This window comes from Geotrypetes seraphini, chromosome 11 (genome assembly GCF_902459505.1).
Source record: "Geotrypetes seraphini chromosome 11, aGeoSer1.1, whole genome shotgun sequence".
NCBI classification, from domain to species: Eukaryota; Metazoa; Chordata; class Amphibia; order Gymnophiona; family Dermophiidae; genus Geotrypetes; species Geotrypetes seraphini.
The window spans coordinates 65,470,335-65,497,091 of record NC_047094.1 but is presented as its reverse complement, the minus strand read 5'-3'; the positions used below and the strand labels follow the sequence as shown (position 1 = coordinate 65,497,091).

Sequence of the window (26,757 nt, the reverse complement as noted above, 5' to 3'; positions counted from 1 at the left end):
CCACTTGCATTGAACATAAACAGTTGGCAGTTAAATTACTTGTGCAGGGCTGTCCTCTGATGTTCTGTAGCATGTACAGCAGTGGTCTCAAACTTGCGGCTCGGGGGCCACATGCGGCCCGCCAGGTTCTGTTTTGAGGCCCTCGGTATGTTTATCATAATCACAAAAGTGAAAAACAGTTTCTTGATCAAATGTTTCTTTAGCTATAAATGACAATATTATTATTAAGACTTAGCCAAAAGGAAAGATTTATAAACTATAAAGAGTTTTATCTCATGCAAAATTGTCATTTTTTTAATAAGACATTAACTATTTTTTTCTGAGGCCCTCCAAGTACCTACAAATCCAAAATGTGGCCCTGCAAAGGGTTTGAGTTTGAGACCACTGACGTACAGTAACTGGTAAGTGCCACAGAATACCAGGGGCTGCTGAAAAGTTCTCGGCCCCACTTGTAAGTTTCATGGCTACATAACATTGTCTTCTTGGTTGGGCCGAGAACTTTTCTATGGCCCCTCATATCAGCACTAACTGTAAAAGCTGTAGCCAGCTATTTTGTGTGCAGTCCAGGGCGGAGTCAGTACTAATACAGTTAACTGCCAATATTCAGCATTTAACTGCTTAAATTGACCGGACTGAGCAGATGGCATAAAATTCAGACCTATCTTTATCTGGTTTCACTTAGGTGGTTAAGTGCTGAATGTTAGGGCTGCATTCTAATTAAAATTTAAAATCTATTTCATCCTTTCTGAATAGATATAGATTATGTCTTGGTATATTTACCTCTCAGTCTACCCCATGTGTTTCCGAAGTCATTCTTGGAGTACCCCTTTGCCAGTCAGATTTTCAGGATATCTACAAAGAATATGCATGAGATTCATTTGCAAACACTACCTCCATTGTATGAAAATCTATTTCATGCATATTCATTGTGGATATCCTGAAAACCTGACTGGCAAGGGGGTGCTCCAGGACTGACTTGGGAAACACTGATCTACACCATCCTTACCATCACATACCATCACCGCAATCCAGTCAGGTTTTCAGGATTTCCCCAATGAGTATGCATGAGATCTATTAGCATACAATGAATGCAGAAAACTTGGATTAGAAGTAGATTGGAAGCATTAACAGAGATCCAAAAGGTAGAATCAGCAGTGGTGACAGATTTGATGACACAAGGGTATTCCAATCAAAAAACTACTAGGTCAAAATATATATATTACACCGTCCCCCAAAGAGTAGAACCAAACAACTAACAAAACAAGGAGAACTTCATATATGAAAAAACTTTTAACCATAGAGGTGCTCAGAACCTTGAAAAAGGTGGTGAAATCACAAACCGGGGACAAGCCCATGTAAGTGTTTCAATGCTCTATCATCGCATCATCTTTGTTGGTAGAAAGAATTCTTTAAAAGCTTGTGAGATGAAATTAACTGTGATAACAAACGTGTCTTTAACGTTTCCAATATTTGAAAAAACTTAAACTTAGCTTGCACGGGTGGATAGGAAGCAGTCTCACTCCAGCGGGCTCTAACGCGTTTCGCCGTTGGCTTCTTCAGAGAGCCCCCCCGTAAGCTGGATCGATAACAGAGTGAAACTTCTTCCTGCCAAAACAAAGATAAATCGCACTTAATGTATGTTTATAAGAAAACCAATATTTTTACTAAACTCCCGTTGCTGCCGGCGGTTACCTTCCTCTTCACCCTCTACAAGGGTATTCCAGACATTATGGATGCTTGTGTGCTGACATCTTCCTATGCCCAGGCTAAATGTGTAATCCTAAATGCAGCACTTTCTTTAGGTGTTTCTGGTATATTGGTCATCCATGATGGGAGGTGCACTCTGTCACACTTGTGCATATTAAATAGCCTGCTGTGTTCTCACATACAATTTTCTTGATAAGGGGGTTAATTTTTACCTTGGAAGTTAAAGTTTAAAGTGCTTGTCTATCTTGGAATCCCTTCCCTTGTAAAGGTCAAAACTTATCTTCTTCCTTCAGGAAGTGACATTGTAGAGTGGCTGATTCAGAAGTTGTCCATCCCAGAAGAAGGTAAACTGTTCTTATGTTTTGGGATTTGTGCTTCTGCATCCTTGAATCCATAATACAGCATGAGTCTTCCTTTCCCCTTTCTTCCTTTATCCCTTTCTGCTTTCTGCAGTAATATTATCACAGAATTCTAATTTTTGTTGTGCCATTTGAGGCTGATGTTCATTTACAGACAGCAGACAGATGTAGAACATGAGAAGTCCATGCATGCAAGAGGCAGAAGTGTGCCTGCCGGTCATGTAGCCAGACTGTTAATTTTAGAGGGGGCCCCTGAGCCCAAAGTGGAGGGGGTGTACAAAAGTTTGCCCCACTTTCGCTCTCCACTCCAACCCTACTCTCCACCCAAACTGTGACTCTCAAATACCTGAGCTGGTGGGAACCCAAGTTCTACCTTCAGAAGAGGTCCTCCAAAGGTGGTCTGGCAGTTGACAGCACTTTCTACAGAGCACCACCATGCTGCTCCCCACTGCGCAAGCTCAGTTTTCCTGCATGCATGAGAGCATGTGTGGGGGGAGACTGGTGTGATGACAATTCATGGAAAGTGTCACCACTGCATCATCTTCTCTCAGTGCGTGTTCATTTTCTGCACATGTATGAAAACTAAGCATAAGAATATACTTGTAAAAATAGTCTTACTGGATCAGACCAATGGTCCATCTAGCCTAGTATCCCATCATCACGGTGGCTAATCCAGGACACAAGTACCTGACAAAAACCTAAATAGTAGCAATATTCCATGCTATTGATCCATGCTACCAGTCCTCCTCATCCAGCATGCATGAAGTGGCCCAATGCTGCCAACTACCAGGCGACTGCTGGAGGACCTCTTCCACTGGTGAAACTTGGGAATTTCCACCAGCCATAGCAGCAGATGGTGGTGTAATTTGGGGAGGCTTAAATCCAAAGCGTGTGTGGGGGAGGCATGATTCCCCAGTGACTGCCTGCACTTAGCTGCTGCTGCAATTGAATGAGTACTCAGTGGTGGAGGAAAAAGGAGGGGCCGAAGACCACTAGGAAAATCTTTCAGATGGGAGGTGTAGGGTAGGATTCCATGAGTATTTCTGGGGTTGGGAGAACAGAGAGTCAAGGGAAGGGGAATGGAAGGACCAGGGCCCCACTGGGCCACCAGGGCACTTTTTGGGGGAGAGGGTAGGGAATGGGATTCAGGTAGTCCAGGGGTAGGCAATTCCGGTCCTCGAGAGCCAGAGCCAGGTCAGGTTTTCAGGATCTTTACCATGAATATGTACGAGATGGATTTGCATGCACTGCCTCCTTGAGATGCAAATCTATCTCATGCATATTTATTATGGATATCCTGAAAACTTGACCTGGCTTCGGCTCTCGAGGACCGGAATTGCCTACCCCTGAGGTAGTCCAACAGTTTTTTATAGGTCTTCCTTCTTGTCAGTTCTTGAGCCAATCCCTGCTTGTGATGCAGCAAAAGGTTGTATCTTAATGTTGGGGTTGTGCTGTTTTTTTTTCCTGTCAGCACACATTTTTAAAGTTTAATGATTTTATTGAAACCACAACACAAACAAACAATATTATGTCCTAGAATTTATCAAAAAGTGAAAGAAAAGTCCTCAGCAAATACCATCACAAAAACCTCAAGTATAATGTGTGATAGTCTAGAATAGATTGCATTTTTGGATAAGGTAACCCCTCCCCCTCCTTATCTAGACCTCCCCTAATTCCCTTCTCTTGTGAATCTCAGTCCAACCCTCCTTCCCCTAACTACCCACTTATCTTCAAAAAAAGTTCCCCTGAACCCCAGACAGGAGGATTTGTCCTACTGCTTGAAAATGGCCAACATTAATATCACTGTATAAAAACGGAAACGAGGGAACTCTTACTCTCCTCCCTCATGTGCAAAACCAATGGAACTTGAGGAAATCAAACCCTGATACCTAAACCTAAAATAATTGAGAATAAAAAAAGGGTAAAGGGGAAGGGACTTGTTATACTGCTTTTTCTGTGTGGTTACATGTTCAAAGTGGTTTACATATTTTAGACAGGTACTTATTTTGTACCTAGGGCAATGAAGTATTAAGTGACTTGCCCAGAGTCACAAAGAGCTGCAGTGGGAATTGAACTCACAACCTCAGGATGCTGAGAAAGCTGCTGTAACTACTAGGCCACACCTCCACAAAAAAAAAAAAGTCAAGAAGGGGAGAATGGAAGAGGAGATTTCAGCAGTACAGAAAGAATAACAGTCCTGCAGGCTAATGCTCAGAACCTAAAGCTGGTGCTAGGGACAATCAGAGCCAGACTAGTCTGGCATCTGGTTGCTCGCAATGTTCAGATGGCACCAGCACAGGGAACAGTGTGGGCGCTGAAGATAAGCGCAAATAACATACAAATGTTAATTAAACAAATGTAAATGAGGTGCTTATTATTCTTCCTAATGCTCAGAAACAGCGCAGGAATCAAAGTCTGCTGTTACCACTGGAAACCTTTATCAGCTTGGAGCTGGCAATAGGATGACACTAAACTGTTCAAAGTTGTTAAAACGCATGCGGATTGTGAAAAATTGCAGGCGGACCTTAGGAAATTGGAAGACTGGGCGTCCAAATGGCAGATAAAATTTAATGAGGACAAATGCAAAGTGATGCACATTGGGGGTTAGTGCCCAAGAAAAGGATCTGGGTGTCATAGTAGACAATACGATGAAATTTTTTGCCCAATGTGTGACGTCGGCCAAAAAAGCAAATAGAACATAGAAACATAGAAGATGACGGCAGAAAAGGGCTACAGCCCATCAAGTCTGCCCACTCTGCTTACCCACCCCCTGTCTATGCCCTAATGACCCAATTTCCTTATCTTGACCCTCGTAGGGATCCCACATGGGTATCCCATTTATTCTTAAAGTCTGGCACGCTGTCTGCCTCGATCACCTGCACTGGAAGCTTGTTCCAATGATCAACCACTCTCTCTGTGAAGAAATACTTTCTGGTGTCGCCATGAAATTTCCGCCCTTGAGTTTGAGCGGGTGCCCTCTTGTGGCCGAGGGTCCCTTGAGAAAGAAAATATCATCTTCCACTTCGACACGTCCCGTGAGGTACTTAAATGTTTCGATCATGTCTCCCCTCTCCCTAAGTTCCTCGAGAGTGCAGAGCTGCAATTTGTTCAGTCTCTCTTCGTACGAGAGACCCTTGAGCCCCAAGATCATCCTGGTGGCCGTCCGCTGAACCGAATCAATTCTGCGCACATCTTTACTGTAATGTGGCCTCCAGAATTGCACACAGTACTCCAGATGAGGTCTCACCATGGCCCTGTACAACGGCATTATGACTTCAGGCTTTCGGCTGACGAAACTTCTATTGATACAACCCAGTATCTGACTTGCCTTAGATGAAGCCTTCTCCACTTGATTGGCAGTTTTCATGTCTGCACTGATGATTACTCCTAAATCTCATTCTGCTGAAGTCCTAGTTAAAGTTTCTCCGTTCAAGAAGTACGTCCTGCATGGATTTCCGCTTCCGAGGTGCATGACCTTACATTTCTTAGCATTGAAGCCTAGCTGCCAGGTTGAGGACCAACTTTCCAATGTAAGCAGGTCCTGCACCATATAATTCTGTAAACTGCATTCACTTACTATATTACATAGTTTGGCGAATAGTGTTATTTTACCTTGAAGCCCTTGAGTCAGATCCCCTATGAATATGTTGAAAAGGAGTGGACCCAGGACCGAGCCCTGCGGCACTCCACTGGTCACCTCTGATGTTTTAGAGAGGGTACCATTAACCACCTCCCTCTGAAGTCTGCCACTCAGCCAATCATTGACCCATGCAGTTAGTGTCTCTCCTAACCCCATCGATTCCATCTTGCTTAGCAGCCTGCGGTGTGGGACACTGTCAAAAGCTTTACTGAAGTCCAGGTACATGACGTCCAAAGACTCTCCCAAGTCCAACTTTCTTGTTACCCAGTCAAAGAAGCTGATGAGATTGGATTGGCAGGACCTACCCTTGGTGAATCCATGCTGACTAGGATCCCGAAGATTCCCTTCCTTCAAGATCGTGTCCAATTTGCTTTTAATTAGTGTTTCCATGAGTTTGCACACTATTGATGTGAGACTCACCGGTCTATAATTCGCAGCCTCTGCCCTGCAACCCTTTTTATGCAGAGGAATGACATTAGCTAATTTCCAGTCCAGGGGAACTTTCCCCTTACTTAGGGAGAGATTGAATAGCTCAGCCAACGGTTTCGCCAGGACATTGCTCAATTCTCTGAGCATTCTTGGGTGCAAATTGTCTGGTCCCATGGCTTTGTTCACCTTGAGTCTTGCCAGTTCACTGTAAACTTCACCTGGTGTGAACTCAAAATTCTGAAACGGGTCTTCTGTGCTTTGTGTTGCCCAACTGCGGACTGTGTACCGGTGCCTCACAGGTGAAGACTGAGCAGAAGTATTCATTCAGTAGTTCGGCTTTATCGGAATCTGCTTCCACGTAACTTCCGTCCGGTCTTCAAAGGTGTACTATCCCGCCTGTGTTCCTTTTTCTGTCACTAATATACCTAAAGAAGGATTTGTCCCCCTTTTTAATGTTTTTTGCCAGAATTTCTTGCACTCGAAGTTTTGCCTCCCTAACTGCCATTTTGACCGCTGTAGACCTGGTCCTATATTCTACCTTTGCTTCTCTTTTCTCCGTGCGCTTGTAGGAGAGAAACGCTTTTTTCTTCTCCTTAATGAGGTGCGAGATCTCCGCGGTGAACCATTGGGGTTTATTGTTTCTTTGTCGTTTATTTACTGATTTTATGAAGTGGCTACTTGCTTCATGTATGGTTGATTTCAGTGTTAACCACTTAACTTCTACATCATCGGTCTCCGCTTGGTCCTGCAGCGTCCGATGGACGAAATCTCCAATGCATGCGAAGTCTGTGCCCCGGAATTTGAGTACCTTTGTTTTCGTGTTTGATCTAGGGAAGCCTTTCCTAAGGTTGAACCATACTATGTTGTGGTCGCTGGAGGCTAGCGTATCTCCTACTGAGACCTCTGAGATGCTTTCCCCGTTGGTGAGTACCAGGTCGAGGATCGCCTGGGCCCTAGTGGGCTCCGTTACCATTTGTTTGAGACGTGCTCCCTTTATGGAGGTTAAGAGCCTCCTGCTACCGCTGGTTGTCGCTGAAAATGAGTTCCAGTCTGCATCAGGCATATTGAAGTCCCCTAGCAGTACAGCTTCTCCTCATAGAGTGATATTCTCTATGTCTTCAATTAATTCTGCGTCCATGTCTTCCAGTTGTCTTGGGGGTCTGTATACCACACCTAGATACAGGCATTTTTCTCTGCCTCTTATCAGGTTTACCCAGAGGGACTCCCCGGTGTACTTGACATCTGTGATCCTGGTGGTTTTGATGTCCTCTTTAATGTATAGGATGCTAGGAATTATTTAAAAATTATTTAAAAAGGGATGGTTAACAAGACTAAGAATGTTATAATGCCCCTGTATCGTCCATGGTGCAACCTCATCTGGAATATTCAATTCTGATCTCCTTATCTCAAGAAAAATATAGTGGTGCAAGAAAATGTTCAAAGAAGAGCGACCAAGATGGTAAAGGGGATGGAACTCCTCTCGTATGAGGAAAGACTAAAATGGTTAGGGCTCTTCAGCTTGGAAAACAGACGGCTGAGGGGAGATATGATTGAAGTCTACAAAATCCTGAGCGGTGTAGAATGGGTACAAGTGGATCGATTTTTCATTCCGTCAAAAATTACAAAGACTAGGGGACACGCGATTAAGTTACAGGGAAATACTTTTGATAGAAGAGGCCCCAAGTCTCGTTCCTGAAAGTAGGTAATTAGGCACCTTTGTTAATGGCTATTTTTTTTTTTTTAGCCCAGGAAATTGTTCTAGTGAAAATCTGTATTTATTTATTTAATTCATTTGATATCCCTTCTTTAAGACACCTTTTTTATGATGCAACCCGCAAACGTATTTTCTCTGTAACTGCACCCGAGCACTGGAATTCATTATCGGCCTATTTAAGAGAGGAAGAAAACATCGACTTTATTTAAAAACCTTCCTGTTTAAGAGTGCATATAACTTATGACTTCCTGTCCGGCCCAGATCACTGTTTACTGCCAAAAATAATAATTAAGGAAGAGCATAGTTTCCCTCCCCAAATGTGCTACCCTTTTTCTCCTTCTCGCCTATAAATGATTGTAGTTCTACCTCTCTTCCCTTATGTCCCGGTCTGTCATGTATTTGTCTAAAGCATTAATAATATTTTCCCAGTTTTATATATATATATATATATATATATTTTTATTTTTTATTTTTTTTTTAATGTAATGTACACTGTTTTGACAATTTTTAAGGCAGTATATCAAATTTTAATAAACTTGGAATTTGGCATTCTCCCCAAAGAGCTCAGAATGGGTTACAGGTTGGCATAATATACAGTTAACAGGTTACGATTTGCCATAGTTACAGTGCAAGGTTCTTCAATACAAGTTTTATCCTTATTTGACACATACTAGGTTCGGCTTCAGCTTGCTGTCTCCCAGGACCATTCGGAAACTCAAACTCATTCTATATTTTTTGTTTTCTTTTTGAAATCCCTTTATGGGAGATATGCTGGAGGAGAGAAGCCATGAGTTTCCTCTCTTTAAACTGCAGCTATAATAAGCTCCTCTAATTAGAAAAATGAGGAAGATGGTTCACCTATTAAACTACTTATAATTAATACCAGCTTCCTGGAGGACAAAGTTGCTCAGGTGTGACTGTAGGTAATGACATTAGCATGATTGGACTTTGTTATTAAATTCAAAGGTTATATGAATATGTTTCCTCACAGAGCTGTAGATGCAGGCTAAGATTGGAAGGGGGGGGGGGGATTGATGAAAAAGAGTGTCCTGTGCTTACTTGGAATCTTGAAGTTTAGAGCATCCTATGCTGTTTGGGGGGAAGAGTCCTGTGATGGGGAATAATAGGGGAATCCTATTCTATTCTCTGGTTTTATTGGTCACCCACTCCCTTTAAATAAATTTCGGGGGATGAGTTCTGCCAGGAGGGATTGGGCATCCCTCCTGCCGGTAGTCTTCGCGGGGGATGGGGATGGGTTGCCGCTAAACTTAACTCGGCTAAGAGATCCCTTTCCGTGATAAGCTCAGCAGCAACCCAATTCTCTAGCCGGTATCTGTAACTTTAAATGCTGTTGCTCCTGGCAAGTCAGGTCAGTGCTGCCTCCTGGAGCTTCTGCCCCATGGTAGATTTCATTACGTTGATGCCATCAACATTGCGTTCTCTGGAGAAGAAATAGAATAGGGACTAAGGCTGATTTTAAAGGGGATGGGAAAAGAATTCTGTGTTGCCGGGGTTAAGAAGACTGGGCGAAAGTGTGTCCTATGTTGGGACTGATTAGGGGAGCCATGCCCATGCCCTATGTTGATGGAGCTCAGGAAGCCTGGGGGAAGACGTGACTTAGATTGTAGACTCTGTTGAGCATGGTTACATGGTTAATGTAACATACAGTACAGTGTTGCATGCATCTGGCGGCACTATAGAAATGATAAGTAGTAGTAGCATTTTGGGGCTATATGGGGGAGACATGTCCTGTGTTGTTCGGGTTCTAAGTGTATTGATGGAGCTTGGGAGGACTACTGTAGGGTATGTCCTGTGTTTTATGGGATCTGAGGAGGGTTGGGAGTAAGAGTCATGTGTTACTGGAGCTTGAGGAGTGTTGCTGGGAAGGAAAGTCTTCTATTCTGGGATTCATGAGTAATTTGGTGGAGGGAGAGGTTAGGCAATACCACTTGCTAGCTAAAAAAAAAGTAATGACATTTGATTATAAACAGAAATCTAGAAACATAGAATATGATTGCAAACTGGATCTGGCTTCTCTCATTTCTAGAGTCTCTGCATTTGGGGAATCTGGTAGTTCGATACGGTTATCTCTATCCACTAAAAGATTCCAGGAACATGATCCTAAAGGCAGATGAGTCACCATACAGATTCCAGGTATGGTAAAGCCTGCCCCTTTCCCCCATCCCAGCACAGTGAAACACCTATAGCAATGTCTAGCAAACTTTGTCGAGCCACAGCACACTAAATGTAGTGGCCACGGCTCGAGACATCCTGAAGTGTGCGGACGTCAAAGCGATGATGTCACACACACGTGTCATCACGTCAACATCCGCACATGTGCAAATGCCCTCCAGAGAGGCCCTGAGCTACCAGTGGGGGGTGCCGGAAGGGAAGACGTGCGGAGAAAAAGAGAGGTGCTGATGCTGGCTGATCGTCGCAAGAGAAACGTCCTAAAGGCAATCAGCCGGCGCCTCTCGTCCTCCTCTTGCGGCACACCCGAAATCTCAGGAGGCACACAGTTTGTAATACACTGACCTAGAGCATCAGAAGGAATGAACAAAACAGATGCCATGCTGAACTCGTGCACCTGAATATGTAACTTGTCATGAGCTGAGATTTGGAAAAGTTGAGTAATTAAATCTAAAATCCAAACCAGTGTGCCATGCCGCTAATGTCACCACAGCAGTGGCAGTAGGCTCCTGCATGATTAGATCCTCTCTCTCCGTATTCTTTGGGTAGTCTGGTGATGGTCCCTATAGCACCCTCATTCCTTAAAATGCAAGTAGCCATACCCATTGGCAAACTTCTTTCTTTGGATTTGGATTTCATATCTAATAGAGAAAGAAATTATTTGAGAGCTTCTCCTACTGATTCACAGGACCTCACTGCACTATAGTTGCACCCTATGTGACTTACCCACTGCCCTCCCTGCCCACTTTTCCACTGCCAATAAGTGGAGAGAACAGTTTTTGCACGCCTCCATATTTGCACTCTGATTGGTTGTATCAATTGCACAGCCCTTGATATGGTTCCATTTATCCATGCCCTCTTTTGTGAAGCAAAATAAATCCCTATTTGTTTATTGACACTTTATAAACCACTTTTCAATATGAAAGGTCAAAGCAGTTTACATTCTTTACAATTTCAAATATGAAGAGAACTACAGAAAAGAGGGAAAAAAGGTGCTGCTTCAGCTGTAAACCTTTGTGCATGTGCTCAGTTTATGCACTAAAATCCAAAAGGCACAATCAAAATATTTTTATCCTGAGATCTTCATAAAATGTATAGATTATTCTCAGGAAACTTACCCCAATCCTTGAAAAACAGATTATAGAAAACAGCCTTCGGGACAGTAAGGGAATTTTTTAAGTACCTTCTTACTTCTCATTTATAATCTTAATGTATATTTTCTTCAAACCGCTTAGAACCTAACGGATGTAGCGGTATATAAGAAATAAATTACATTACATTACATTCATCAAACCATTCTTATTACATTTAGAACACATCAGAAAGTTTAGTTAAAACTTCAGAGGTGTCACTCTAGGCTCAGCTATCCTCTCATTGCCAAGAGAGTTATACACCAACTTCTTCATGAGTTTTGAAAAAAACTATTTTTAGTGTCAATTTTAATCTTAGTTTTACTTATTTTAAATATAGGGCTCCTTTTACGAAGCCGCATTAGCGGTTTAACTCGCGTAATAGCATGCGCTAAACCGCCGGCCACGCTAGCCGCTACCGCCTCCTCTTGAGCAGGTAGTTTTTCGGCTAGCACAGGGGTTAGCGCGTGATTAAAAGTCGTGCGCGCTAACGCCGCTTCATAAAAGGAGCCCATAGTAAAAATCGATGAATATTTAAATATTTTTAGTATAAATACTTGCCCCAAACACCTCATTATACTTTTATAAAGGTGAAAAAAGAGCTTAATCACTTATCTTTAATCAGTCAGCTTAAACACATTCTGTCTGTCGGCCCAGGGGAGTAAATCCGACATGTTTCGCCAGATGACAAAGGCTTTATCAAGGACTCTCCCTGTAACCGCAACAGAACATAGTTCAGCCAAAACTTAACCTACAAACATGCTCCAAAAGCTAGCCTAACTATTAACATTCTCACCTCAAATGCCAAACCAACTGAATGCCCCAAGTTCCGCACATGCAGCTACACCCACCTCTTATAACTTCCTTTCTATCCAATGATGTCATCATCCCTCTCATACCTAATCTAGAAGATCCCTTTAGATTAAAGAATACCATTCAATTTCCTGATTTAATCCAAAGGGGGCCACTGTATTTAAAGAAAAAATCCCAAACTGTTCCATGAAATTTAGAATCTTCTCAAAATTCCCACCCTCCTGACCCGGTTGTACTACATCAATCACACGCCAGCTCAGATCCTTTATTTCATGTTTTGCCTGCTGCCAATGAGATACCAGCGGGGCTTGAAACACTTCCCCCAAGATACGGGACTTATTCTCATTAAGGCAAATCTTTATAGGGCAACTAGTCCACCCTCCATATACCAAATTACAAGGGCATACTATAATATACACTACCCAAGTGCTGTTAGTCAGTGTTAACCCAACTTTTAACAATCCTGACAGTTTGAGAATCCCTCTAAGCAGCACCTTGTAATGCATGGCCACACCATTGACAGTACAAATCCCATGGGAATTGGGAACAAAGGCCCTCGTCTCTTTTTATTTTAATTTCACCACATTTAAGGTGATCCAAAGATTCACCTACCATCCTAGCTCTAGAATAAGCTATCATAGGGAACTCCTGAAAGCAGGGATATAACTGAATTATGTGCCAATGTCTCTTCAAAATACATACAAAATCTCCAATGTTATTTGAAAAAGAGAGCACACAAACCAGTCTAGTAGAGCTCTCAAACTGAGATTCTTCCAAGAGCAGATCTCTATTTGCATAGTGTACCCTTAAATATGCTTCCCGTATAGATTTCTTGGGGTAGCCCCACGCTTTAAATCGATCTTTCAAATCTGCAGCATGTGCTTCAAAATCCATTTTAGTAGAGCATATGTCTCAACTGTAAAAATTGGCTGATAGGGAGTTTAAACTTCAACATATAAGGGTGGAAACTAGAAAAGTGTTGAAAAGTATTTCTTGACACAGGTTTTCTATAAAGTGCATCTTTGTAAAAGGGGCCCTATGTTACATACAAAGCTGACAGCATTCTATAACCCATTCATGGTTATGAACAGCACAGCTCCACCTTTACAAACAGTGCAGCTACAGTGCAGGATATAATCTTCAGAAACTTCAGTGGTTATTAGTTTCACAAGAAGCAACTCTGCCTGTGATTCACCTAACTCTTCTTAGACTTCAAATATTGTTTAGTTAAATACTCATGAAACACACATTTAAAAAAAGACTTTCACGATAATCCATATCCAAAAAGATATTTAGCTTGAGAAAGTGTGTCTCTTATTAGAGACTTGGGCCACACATTGTCTATGTTTCGCTCATGCTGATGGAATTGGATATTATTATATAGTTGTTCAATCGTGGCCACTGAGGAGCACCCCACTTCAAACCCGGTCTCAGCAAAACTTAAGAGGGAGAAAAAAGCCTCAAATTAATGTAGCAGCATGTACTTCAAAGGCACACTTCAACTATCATAGGTATAAAGAAACTCCTTCATGAAAAAACCTCAGGTTAAGAACATAAGAATTGCCACTGCTGGGTCAGACCAGTAGTCCATCGCGCCCAGCAGTCTGCTCATGCAGTGGCCCCCAGGTCAAAGACCAGTGCCCTAACCGAGACCAGCCCTACCTACATTCGTTCCGGTTCAGCAGGAACATGTCCAATCTTGTCTTGAATCCTTGGAGGGTGTTTTCTCCTATAACAGATTCTAGAAGAGCATTCCAGTTCTCTACCACTCTCTGGGTGAAGAAGAACCTCCTTACATTTGTACGGAATCTATCCCCTTTTAATTTTAGAGACTGCCCTCTCGTTCTCTCTACCTTGGAGAGGGTGAACAACCTGTCTTTATCTACTAAGTCTATTTCCTTCATTATCTTGAATGTTTCGATCATGTCTCCTCTCAGTCTCCTCTTTTCAAGGGAGAAGAGGCCCAGCTTCTCTAATCTCTCACTGTGGCAACTCCTCCAACCCCTTAACCGTTTTAGTTGCTCTTCTCTGGATCCTTTTGAGTAGTACCATGTCCTTCTTCATGTACGGTGACCAGTGCTGGACGCAGTACGCCAGGTGAGGGCGCACCATGGCCCAGTACAGCAGCATGATAACCTTCTCCGATCTGTTCGTGATCCCCTTCTTAATCATTCCTAGCATTCTGTTCGCCCTTTTCGCCACCACCGCACATTGCGCGGATGGCTTCATCGACTTGTCGAACACTGAAATATACCACAATGGAAACAAGTCTAACTGGTCACAAGACCTATTGAAACATATGACTTGTATAAATAATTATCTGCTGTTTCTTAACTATGCTCTCAGATGCCTGCACCGGTGAATCATCAAAGATATCTACCCAGTATTTGGCAGGAAATGGTATCTTTCATTGAGCACAGAATGATATATAAATTATGAATAAATATTAAATAGTTAGGTGCGAAAATTCTCTGCTTGTAAAGTGCTTAGTGCAAATCAATCAAAATGACACAATAACAAAAACCAGCACTTATCTTGAAATTATTCAAGCGCCGGTCACTTGGTGGTAACAATACTTGTTGCCCAACGGGGACCCGTTTCACCTTATTATGGCTTCATCAGGGGTCTATAGTATTGCTACAATAAATTAAAAAACATTTGTTATAAATCATAAACAGAAAGATAATCGTGAAAAACTGTAGAGGAAAATACTCACTGTGCAGCTACATTCTATTAAGAATCTAAATGGCGCTGGCAACTTGCAAACGCCGACGCATGCGCTTAAATAAGCTTTACAAAAGTATTAGAGAACAACTCTCTCACATTGCGCATGCGTCCCATTATATATTATTCTGATTGGAAAACCAATCACATATTAAGACATTGAAAAGAAATGGAAAAAATAGAAAAAATTAGAAAAAAGAACTCCAATCAATCAACATATTCAATCCCCTAGGTTTAATACTATCTAATCTGTGTATCCAACGTATCTCATGATGGAGCAGTCTTCTTTTTCTATCGCCACCTCTGACATTTGACATCTCTTTGTCTATACAAAAGCATCTGAGATCTTCAAACTTATGCGACATTTGTATACAGTGTTCCGCCAGAGGGGCATTGAGTTTCTTGAGTTTTAAATTGGATTTATGTTCCGTCTCTCCAAGTACCGCCCCGGATATCTTGTTAAGAAATGAGAACCGTCACTCAGGTGCATGTTTGAAAGAACTTAACTGAACGGGACTTCTCAAGCTCCAATGCTGTCACATCACTTCAGACCTCCCATCAGGCGACCTTGTTTCGCCAACTTATTTGGCTCATCAGCGGAAAACTACTATTAAAACAGGTTGTTTTACCATGAGCCATGCTATATTACAAGTAGCACAGGGTCCCATTTTATATAATCAGACCTGGGCTAAAATAGCACGACTTATGATAAAATAACCCATCTTAATGATGCATCTACCCCCCTAAATGTTAATAATGATTTTGACCTGGAATATTTGTTTGCACATCTAAAATGAAAGGTCTTAGCCATGATTTATCTTCACCTGGGGAAGCTCTCCTTTGTATTGCTCTCCGCTGCAGTCATGCATCTCTAATGAGCACGGCCTTGTGACTTTTCATGCTTTCTTCCTGTTTTGTGGGGTATACGAAGGGGTTCTGAAAAGTTCTCTGCTCAACCAACCAGCTTCCTAAATTCCGAGCGTTATTTTGCCACTGTGGCTGAAAAAAGTGTTATCTTATTTCATTAAGTGCAGAAGTGAAATTCTATGGGCTCCTTTTACTAAGGTGCGATAGCGGTTTTAGCACGCGCTAGACCTGAACGCCAGCGTGGCGCAGGTTTAGCGCGCGCTAAAATCCTGCGTGCGCTAAAAACGCTATCGCAGCTTAGTAAAAGGAGCCCATATGTTTTTGACATTGTTCCAGATCATTGATTGAACCATATCCACATGGTTTGAATTTAATCTGTCAGCTTTTAAGCACCATGTAAAGGCATGACCCTTTCAACAATATTTTAACACTGCCAGTTTTAGTAAAAGATGGAGTTAATAACTAAGGGCCCCGTTTACAGAGTTGCAGTAGTGATTCCCACGCAACAAATGTGACACAACCCATTCAATTCCTATGGGCTACGTCACATTTTCTATGCTAGGACTTAGTACTGCAGCTTTGTAAAAGGGGCCCTAAGTTACATACAAAGCTGACAACATTCTATAACCATTCATGGAATTTTGCACACTATGCATGAAAAACGGTGCACAAAATTATAGAATTAGGAGGTTAGTGTATACAAATAAATAAAAAAGTAAAGGCAAAATACATTTTTAAGGCTTTAATAGAAGTATTTCTTCACGGAGCGAGTGATTGATCAATGGAACAAGCTTCCAGTACAGGTAATCGAGGCCAGCAGCGTGCCAAATTTTAAGAATAAATGGGACGCCCATGTGGGATCACTACGTGGGTCAGGGCAAAACATTGGCTAATCTTAAGGGGAGGGTCTATAGAGTGGGCAGACTTGATGGGCCTTGGCCCTTTTCTGCCGTCATCTTTCTATGTTTCTATGTTTCTTTCTATCAGTTTCCACATAGTCCCCGTGCAAGACGATACATTTGTCGTATCGTTCAACTAACTTCTGCATTCCTGCAAAGAAAAAGGATTTCGGCTGCTCCTGATCACCGCTTCCTTTACTTCATCATGCTTTGTCTTTTGCTCTGCTGGTTGCAGTGATGCACCCATGTCTCGTCGCCAGTGACAATTCTCTCCAGAGTACTTGGATCTTCTTCATACTGTCTGAATTCAAAAGGGCCTGGGATAGACACCACACTACACCGAGGACACGGACCTGAGACAGAGGAGGTGGCTGAGGAAAGGGAAGTCTGCTATTGTGGTGGGAGACTCGATCTTGAGAGAGGTAGACAGTCACGTAGCTGGAGGAAGGGAGGACCGGCTAGTGACTTGTCTCCCAGGGGCCAAGACACGAGACATCACTGATAGGATTGAGAGGATCCTAGACGGAGCAGAGTCAGAGGAGACTGCGGTAATAATCCACGTCGGAACAAACGATGTGAGCCGGAGGAACTTCAGCATGGACGCACTGACTGACCAGTTCAGGGTCCTGGGACGAAAGCTGAAGCGGAGCACACGGAGGATAGCATTCTCGGAGATCCTGCCTGTACCGAGAGCAGATGCAAAGAGGCAGTCAGACATCCAAGCTGTGAATGCATGGTTGAGGAGATGGTGCCAGGAGGAGGGCTTCCGCTTTGTGAGGAACTGGACGTCCTTCTGGAGAAAGAACAAGCTCTACCGGCGGGACGGCCTGCACCTGAGCACAGCGGGAACCAGACTACTGGCAGCCAATGTGAGGAAGGAGATCGAGAGGGCTTTAAACTGAGGAGAGGGGGAAAGCCGACAGCTGATCTGATGTTGACGCTTCGGAAAACAGTATCCAGAACAGATGCTGAACGGGCTGACTGCAGGGAGGAAACAGAGGGACCGGAAGATCTCAAAATTAGACAGCGAGGGAAACAACAGGTAAAAGGAGCTTGCTGGGAGAAGACTAAGGGGCACAGGGACACGGGGCTGGGTGGCATGAGGGCGAAAGCCGAGGGTAATATAGAGGTACCACAGGGCGAAGGGGATCAAACAGAGGCTCAAGGGATGATAGCCCAGGAGGGGGAAGGTAGGGCTAGGAATCCCAGAGGAAAAGCGGAGATGTGGGGTGGCAGGAATGTGGGGAAGCAGGAAGCCAAGAGGGTAAAGGCTGAGGGCAAAGCAGAAACACAGAGAGCGGGAAAATTGCCAGAAATCCAAGGGCAAGTGGCCCAGGTAAATACAAAGGTGGAAGAAAAACGACGGGACCTGCGGGGCTTATACGCAAATGCAAGAAGCCTCACGGCCAAGATGGGTGAACTAGAAGTCATGGCCAAAGAGGAGGACCTGGATATAATTGGGATTGTAGAAACCTGGTGGACAGAGGAAAATCAATGGGATGTAGCGCTGCCGGGGTACAAGCTCTACAGGAGGGACAGGACCCACAAAAAGGGGGGAGGCATAGCACTATATATAAAGGACTCTATCCACTCGATCGGGATGGATATGGCAACAAAGGCAGAGGGGCTGGAATCGCTATGGGTCAAATTACCGGGAAACAAGGGTGCGGGCATAAAACTGGGGCTTTACTATCGACCACCTGGTACACCAGAGGAAGTCGGACACGACTTGGAAGCGGAACTGAAACAGGAGTGCAGGACTGGAAGTGTAACAGTGATGGGGGACTTCAACTACCCAGGGATAGACTGGAGTACGGGTCACTCCAACTGCACGAGGGAGACAGGATTTGTAGAAGCTGTGAAGGACTGCTTCATGGAGCAACTAGTCAAAGAACCGACGCGAGGGGGTACTACTCTTGACCTCATCCTAAACGGTTTAGGGGGGCCTGCAAGAGGGGTAGAAGTGGGAGGACCGCTAGGAAACAGTGATCACAACACGATCAGATTCACATTAGAAAGAGGGACACCCATTGTTAGGAGGACCGCAACAACTGCGCTGAACTTCAAGAAAGGGAACTATGTTGCTATGAGGGAAATGGTGGGGAGGAAGCTCAGAAACATCTTTAGGATGGAGACTGTGGGAAGCGCCTGGACCCTATTCAGGGACACCCTGCAGGAAGCGCAAAGAATGTACGTCCCCAGTTTCAGGAAAGGCTGCAAGAACAAGCGATCAAAGGACCCGGTTTGGATGTCAATAGAAGTAAAGAGGGCGATAAAAGACAAAAAAGTATCTTTCCAGAGTTGGAAAAAGGACCCAACAGAGGAAAACCGTCAGGCGCACAGGAAATGCCAAAAGGAATGCCACCGGGAGGTTAAAAAAGCAAAAGGGAAATACGAAGAGGGGCTGGCCAGGGAGGCGAAAAACTTCAAGGCATTCTTCAGTTACGTTAAGGGGAAGCGACCAGCGAGAGAGGAGGTGGGGCCGTTGGACGATGGGGACAGGAAGGGAGTGATTAAGGAGGATAAAGAGGTAGCTGAGAGGTTGAACACGTTCTTCTCGTCGGTTTTCACGAGCGAAGACACTTCTAATATACCGGACTCAGAGGACCTCATGAGTGGGGAACAGGCTGAGAAATTAGAACACATAGAGGTAAGTAAGGAGGATGTCCTCAAACAGATAGACAGGTTAAAATGCGGCAAATCACCGGGCCCGGACGGGATCCACCCAAGGGTTCTGAAGGAACTAAGACAGGAAATAGCGGGCGCAATCCAACATGTTTGCAACCTATCCTTGAAAACGGGTGAGGTACCAGAGGACTGGAAATTGGCAAATGTCACACCCATCTTCAAGAAGGGATCGAGGGGTGACCCCGGGAACTACAGGCCGGTGAGCCTGACTTCAATTATAGGGAAGATGGTGGAAGCTATGATCAAGGATGGCATTTGCGAGCACATTGAGAGGAATGGCCTACTGAGAACAAGCCAACACGGATTCTGTAAGGGGAGGTCGTGCCTAACGAACCTGCTGTACTTCTTTGAGGGAATAAGCAGTCAGATGGACAAAGGGGAGCCCATAGACATCATTTACCTCGACTTTCAGAAGGCTTTCGACAAGGTGCCACATGAAAGGCTACTTAAGAAGCTTTGGAACCACGGGGTGGGAGGGGATGTGCACAGATGGATCAAGCACTGGTTGTCGGGTAGACTGCAGAGGGTTGGAGTAAAGGGTCAATACTCTGACTGGCGGGGAGTCACGAGCGGTGTGCCACAGGGATCGGTGCTGGGGCCGTTACTCTTTAACATATTCATCAATGACCTGGAAAAGGAGGCAAAGTGTGAGGTTATAAAATTCGCAGACGATACCAAACTGTGCGGCAGAGTTAGGACCAGGGAGGAGTGTGAGGACCTACAAAGAGACCTGGACAAGCTGGAAGACTGGGCAAACAAATGGCAAATGCGCTTCAACGTGGACAAATGCAAGGTCATGCATATAGGGAAAAAGAACCCGTTGTTCAGCTATAAATTGGGGGGGGTATTGATGGGAGACAGCAGACTCGAGAGAGACTTGGGTGTGCTGGTGGATGCATCACTGAAGCCATCTGCACAGTGCGCAGCAGCCTCGAAAAAAGCCAACAGGATGCTGGGCATCATAAAAAAGGGCATAACAACCAGAACACGGGAAGTCATCATGCCATTGTATCGAGCGATGGTGCGTCCGCATCTGGAATACTGCGTTCAGTACTGGTCGCCGCACCTCAAGAAGGACATGGCGGTACTCGAGAGAGTCCAAAGGAGAGCAACGAAAATGGTAAAAGGGCTGGAACACTGCTCATACGCCGAGAGGCTGGATAGGCTGGGACTCTTCTCTCTGGAAAAAAGGAGGCTCAGGGGAGATATGATAGAGACCTTCAAGATCATGAGGGGCATAGAGAGGGTGGATAGGGACAGATTCTTCAGACTGAAGGGGACAGCAAATACAAGGGGTCATTCTGAGAAACTGAAGGGAGATAGGTTCAGAACAAATGCAAGGAAGTTCTTTTTCACCCAGAGGGTCATGGACACTTGGAATGCGCTACCGGAGGAAGTGATCAGGCAGGGTACGGTCCAAGGATTCAAACAGGGATTGGACGGATTCCTGAGGGATAAAGGGATCATGGGATACTGAGGGAGGAGCTGGGATGTAACAAAAGTAGAAAGTTTGTCAGGTAATGAGTATAAACCAACCAGGTCGTGCATGTGCAGGACCGGAGGGCTGGGACTTCGATGGGAAGGCAGGACCAAATTGGGAGGCCAAGGTGGCAGGGGAGCCCCTTCAGATGATTCAGACAGGTCGTGATCTGTTTGGGCCGCCGCAGGAGCGGACTGCTGGGCAGGATGGACCTATGGTCTGACCCGGCAGAGGCACTGCTTATGTTCTTATGTTCTTATGATAGGCATGTGGGATCTCTCGGAGAGAGAAAGAGATAATGGATTTCTGCGGATGGGCGGACTAGATGGGCCATTTGGCCTTTATCTGCCATCATGTTTCTATGTCTCAAGAACTGGGATGCAACCTCCACACGCTGTTGCTTGTGCAGATCAGTTGGGAACCCATCGTATGCAGACTTTCTGTATTCCAAATCATCATGCATTATGGCAAATGCAGATCCATGGCTGATATCCTAATTTGCGGCCAACTGAGACACCGTTATCAATCGGTCTTCTCTAATTAAGGCATCCACCCTGTCACTGTGCTCATGGATGCGCGATGTTGATGGGTGACCAGAATGACCTTCATCAGTTACACCTGTTCTTCCAGCTTTAAACCTTTCCACTCACTCATAAATCTTTCGTTGATTCAAGGGGCTATGTCCATACTGAGTCAATATTTCATGGTGAATTTCCACAGGTTTCACTCCCTCTGCCAAAAGAAAGCGAACTACTACATGTTATTCTTCCATGGTGCAGTTTTGCAATGGCGCATCCATGTTTCTGACCTCATGTCTGCTACACGACTAAAGACCGACCGCTGCACTGTGGTGTGGATGAACTATCCAACAGGCAATGTACGAGTACATAAACTGCATTTCATTAGCTGTTTTCCGGTTATCGCTTAATTTAGCAATTGCCTTTAATTTTTGATTCATCCTTGTAGCGCATGTAATTGGAAAGTTGAATAAAATTAGATTTTAGAATTCTCAAGAAGATGAAATATGCTGTTCAGATTGTTTTTATGGCTCTTATTTACAATTTTTAATTGGGTTATTAATTTATTTAAGTAATGGCTTGTGGCATCCTCTTATTGTTAATGTTTTTAAACATTTTTCATTTTATATGCTATTATTTAATTATTTATTTATGGTAGCTGTTTTGAATTCCATGGAAAAGCGGGTCACGAATCTGTTAAATATATAAGTAATAACACAAAAAGGCAACCTAGTCACATCAAGGTTTGTGTGGGGGACGCTCAGGACGCCAAAATTGGCTCGCAACTTACAAACCAAAATTAGATAAATATAATATGTTATATATAATATAGGGTATCACTGATGGTTCACACTGAGACCACCCTATATTATATATAACATATTATATTTATCTAATTTTGGTTTGTAAGTTGCGAGCCAATTTTGGCGTCCTGAGCGTCCCCCACACAAACCTTGATGTGACTAGGTTGCCTTTTTGTGTTATTTCTATAGTAGGATTTTTGGCAAATTTGGAGTGTATTGTTGTGAAATATATAAGTAAACCAATTGTTCCACATATGTAATAAATGCTGCTTTGGAATCTCAACAGTCTGCATAACCCAAGGGTCTTGTTTCTTCTGTTTCTGAACATCTGCACTGATTCTACCTCCTTCTGTCTCTTACAGACTCCTTATTTCTGGACTACAAACAAGTGGCCGGCCTCAGAGCTGGATTATGGTAAATACAAGCCAGGCAGATTTATTCTTATTTTATGTCTTAAAATTTAGATATGTTTTTGGAGACGAGTCCTGGGAACCAGATTTCGTCATTTTGCACAGATATGACTTGGAATAGAATGGTTGCCTTTTTATTTCATTTTATTTCCTGTTCTGGTTTATTTAAGTTTTAAACTGCTTTTTGCATTGATGCACAACATTTCGAATGTAACATAAAGTGTACGAAAGATTTATAAAGTAAAAATTTTAAACCTTTTACACACACAGAAAAATTGTGGTTTATGTGAAGACACACTTGTTATAAAATAGCCCAAACTATGGCCCTTTTTTACTAAGCAGTGGTTGAGGTCTCTACTGTGGCCCAAAGCACTAAATGCTCTGACGCTGCTCAAACGTTTATAGGAATTCTGTGAGCATCGGAACATTTAGCGCTCTAGGACACGGTAGAAACTTTTACCATGATTTAGTAAGGGGGGGGGAGTTATATGCAGGTAAAAGTATGTGGATAATGCCATTTTGCACATACATTTACCTATGATGAGCAGAGGTGTTCCCGGTGGCAGAATTGGGGCGGGATTTGAACTTGCGTATATTCTTTTCAATGTTCTGTAGTATGCCCATACATTTTCGAGAAAATTTTGGTTGTATTAAATAGCCCATGAAAATATATGTGTGTATTTTTGACAGCATGATTTTCAAAGAGAGTGCATGCCGGTGGGATGATTTTTAAAGGGAAAGCTTTCCTTTAGAAAATCACCTCACCAAAAATACACATACATTACACATGCTGTGTTTGCATATTTTTCTTTTCAAAATTGGTCTAGTTTATGTAAATATTGGCTGCATAAGTTAGAAACATGATGTAGCTTTTCAACAGGTTTTCCCCTTGCCAAATTTGATCCTGTTCTGTTCAACTTTTAAGAGTTATTTAGTCCTCAGACAGCCCTGAAGCATCTCCTGCACTTTCTTGTCCTCCTCATTATTAAAACTAGCTTTGTCTTTTTCAGCAATTTATTTGGCAAAGAAGAATATTCAAAAGCAAGGAGACCTGATTGATCATGAAAAGGTATGAAGAATGTGTGCTGTCCTTCAGTATCACAGCCCACAGCTAGAACACCGATTCATTAAATGAACAATAGCATCAAAATACCAGAGCCAGAATGCTGAACCATCACCAGATTGAAAGCATCAAAATATCACTGTTACAATGCTGAGTTACCATGGTTGCGAAAGTACCAAAACTCCATAGCTAAAACACAGAGCCACCACCAGGTCAAAAGCAACAACATTCCGGAGCTAGAACACATAGCCATCCCCAGATCGATAGCACCAAAATTCTAGAGCTAGGAGGGGCCACTGAAAAGTTCTCAGCCCAACCAACAAAGCTGGGGCAGTCTCCATCGAGGGCTGTACACTTAGTCTAGTGATTCTCCATTTTTTTTCGTTCTGTCGGAAAAATACAGAATGAATAAAGTGGAAAATCACTAGACCACGAGGGGCCACTGAAAAGTTCTCAGCCCAACCAGGAAGAGAATGATGTGGAGCCATGAAACAAGTTATTCCACACTTATTTATTTAATTCATTTTCTAGGGGCAAATTCTATAACTGGTGTCCCGATTGTAGGTGTCCTACTGCTGTCTAACCAGCCAATCGGGATGCAAGTTTAACCTCCCCCCCCCCCGAGGAGGGTCACCTACATTGTAGGCATTTTCACAAGCCTAGAGAGAGGCATGTAGGGCCACCTAAGTTCGCCCAAGACTAGGCATGGGCATGGTTTTGCTCAAGAGTGGCCTTAGGCAAGCTTAGGTGGCCATAGATGTCTCCTTAGGGCCGTGATAGACACCTGAAATGTGGGCCAGCAAAATGCTGGTCTATATTTCAAATAGATGCAGCCGCTGATCTGATCACAGCAAGAGAATATCCCTGCCGTGATCAGTTTAGCAGGTGCGGCAGGGAACCCATCCCCCCACGAAGACTATCATCAGGAGGGATGCCCAGTCCCTTCTGCCAGAACCCACGAAGTTGCCCCCCCAACCCTGAATGTCTACAGCCGGAGGAGTGCCCAATTTCTCTTGCCACCCCCCTCCCCTGAGACATCCTCCTGAGACATCCCCCAGCAGGAAGGATGCTCTGTCCCTCCTGCCACCCCCTCCCCTCGAGACATCCCCTGGCAGGAGGCTTGCCCAGTTCCTCCTGCTGGAAACCCACTACTCCCCTAAGATCATTGGTGGGAGAGATGCCCCCTCCCTCCTGCCAGAACCCCCCACAGGCATGAACCCCCCAACCCCTCAAGCCCACCTGGACCCCACCAGTACATATTTCCGTTGGCTGGCTGGAGGGATGCTTATTTCTTCTGGCCGGCAGGCCTGCCTCCACAGAATGGTGAGCATTCCTCTTCCCGGTGTATTGTGGCATGCACCAGGGAGGAACCTATGGTTCTGATTGGCCCAGGCGCTTAAGGCCCCTCCCATAGGAGGGGCCTTAGGCATCTGGCCAACCAAAATCTTAGGCTTCTTTGCCAGTGAATTCTGGAATGCATTCGGAGTGGCCTAAGATTCTGATTGGGCAGATCCTTTAGGACTCTCCCTGCCGGGGAATGTCTTGGGGAGTGGTGGTTTCCACAGTGGGGGAGGGAAGCACCACTGAAGTTTCACCTAGGTCAGGGATGTCCAACCTCAGCCCTCATCAGGTTGGGTTTTCAGGATTTCCCCAATGAATATGCACAAGATCTATTTGTTTCAATAGAAGAAGTGCATGCAAATAGATCTCTTGCATATTCATTGGGGAAATCCTAAAATCCTGACTGAACTGCGGCCCTCGAGGACCGATGTTGGACAACCCTGACCTAGGGTATCTGATACCCCTGGCCTGGCCCGGAATTCAAAGCAGCTTACATGTACATATTAGTACAGTGTCTTAAGTAGACAGTGTATGAATGAAGTGAAACCATTACACAGAGCTAAAGAATCTAGGATCAATACTAGCAGAGCCAATGAAACAATCTTGGAGGCAGAAGTGTGTAGTATTGAAGATAGGCCAGCGTTTGTCTGCTTTTCTATCCACCAACCTAGCCAGCAGATTAACCATTCCCCTTAACTGTATCTTTGACATCCTGTTTGTCTTGTCTGTTTAGACTGTAAGCCCTTTCGAGCAGGGACTGTCTTCTTTGTGACTCTGTACAATACTGCATGATCTAGCAGCAGTATAGAAATAATTAATAGTAATGGTAGTAGGATAAGCACTTCCATACATAGTAGATGACAGCAGATAAAGACCTGCACGGTCCATTCAGACTGCCCAATAAGCAATTCCACAAACTGTTTCTCAAAAAGCTGTTAATAGCTTACAATTTTCTAGAGCAGTGAAAAAGACTTATCTGAATCATGCAGGAGTGTTGTTACTGCTCGATAGAGCTCCGTTTTGCTTACTTCCTCAGGAGCAGAAACGGCTACATCTCCCAAAAAAATGTAAACCAGCAGAGATCATTTACTGCTGTGATGTTCTTAACAAATCTCAACTTTTTCAGAGTTTTTCCCCGATATTTTCTGGACTCGCTGCTCTAGATTCATTATTATAAATTGTAAGCTATTGCTAGCTATTTTAGAAACAGTTTGTGGAATTGCTTATAAGCATTTTTTGATTTCTTTTCATTTCAAAAAGCACTGTGAATTCTTATTATACACTTTATACCCCCAAAATTTTTGATATTCACTTTTCAATAAAATTGAACAATAACAGCGGGATCTGGATAGGCCCTGCTGTCAGCCTAAATACTCTAACCCACTTCTTTCATAATCTTCCCCTTTACCTTTTCCCAAATAAACACTCTGTAGTCATCTCGTTGGGTAAAATTTAGCCGCATAAACATAATACCGGTGATAAAGACCTGCACAAGACACATCTACCCAATCGTGCATAATCTGTCTGCCCCCGAGAGACACCACCCACTTCCCCACCTGTCGGTTGAACTTCGCCAGCCCCCAGATCCAACGGCGAGACATCAGACACTGGGGCCGGGGAATAACATCCGACCTTACTACACGAGTCCAAGGAAACCATTCAAAAACCACCTGCAGGTCGTTTTTGATCCAGTTGACAAGCTGTCTCCCCATCACAGCGTCCACATCATTATTCCCCAAATGAATCAGGAGGACATCAGGCTGGAGAGGGCGAGAGCGCAGGTCCACCAACAAAAGTAAAAGATGATGCCACCGCATACCGTGTTGACCCCACCAGGACACACGCCCTCCACGGTGTCCGAGCTCGAGATGGCATCCCCCAGGGCGAACCACAGCTCTTTCACCAGCCCAGTGAATAAAGGAATGCCCAACAATCCAGACTGAATAACCTCTCCATCTGTCATCTGCAAAACAAAACAACAA

General features: G+C 43.9%; 1 protein-coding gene across 2 annotated transcripts in view; it reads left to right on the top strand.

The window, feature by feature from the left end:
• Positions 1 to 26,757, top strand: part of RGS11 (regulator of G protein signaling 11) — a 172,294-nt gene that overhangs the window by 8,974 nt on the left and 136,563 nt on the right. For both annotated transcript variants that reach the window (XM_033962575.1, XM_033962574.1), the window contains exons 3-6: positions 2,001 to 2,051; positions 9,897 to 10,003; positions 22,324 to 22,375; positions 23,382 to 23,440. In XM_033962575.1, the coding sequence (XP_033818466.1) occupies positions 2,001 to 2,051; positions 9,897 to 10,003; positions 22,324 to 22,375; positions 23,382 to 23,440 (269 nt within the window). The remainder of the gene's footprint in view (positions 1 to 2,000; positions 2,052 to 9,896; positions 10,004 to 22,323; positions 22,376 to 23,381; positions 23,441 to 26,757) is intronic.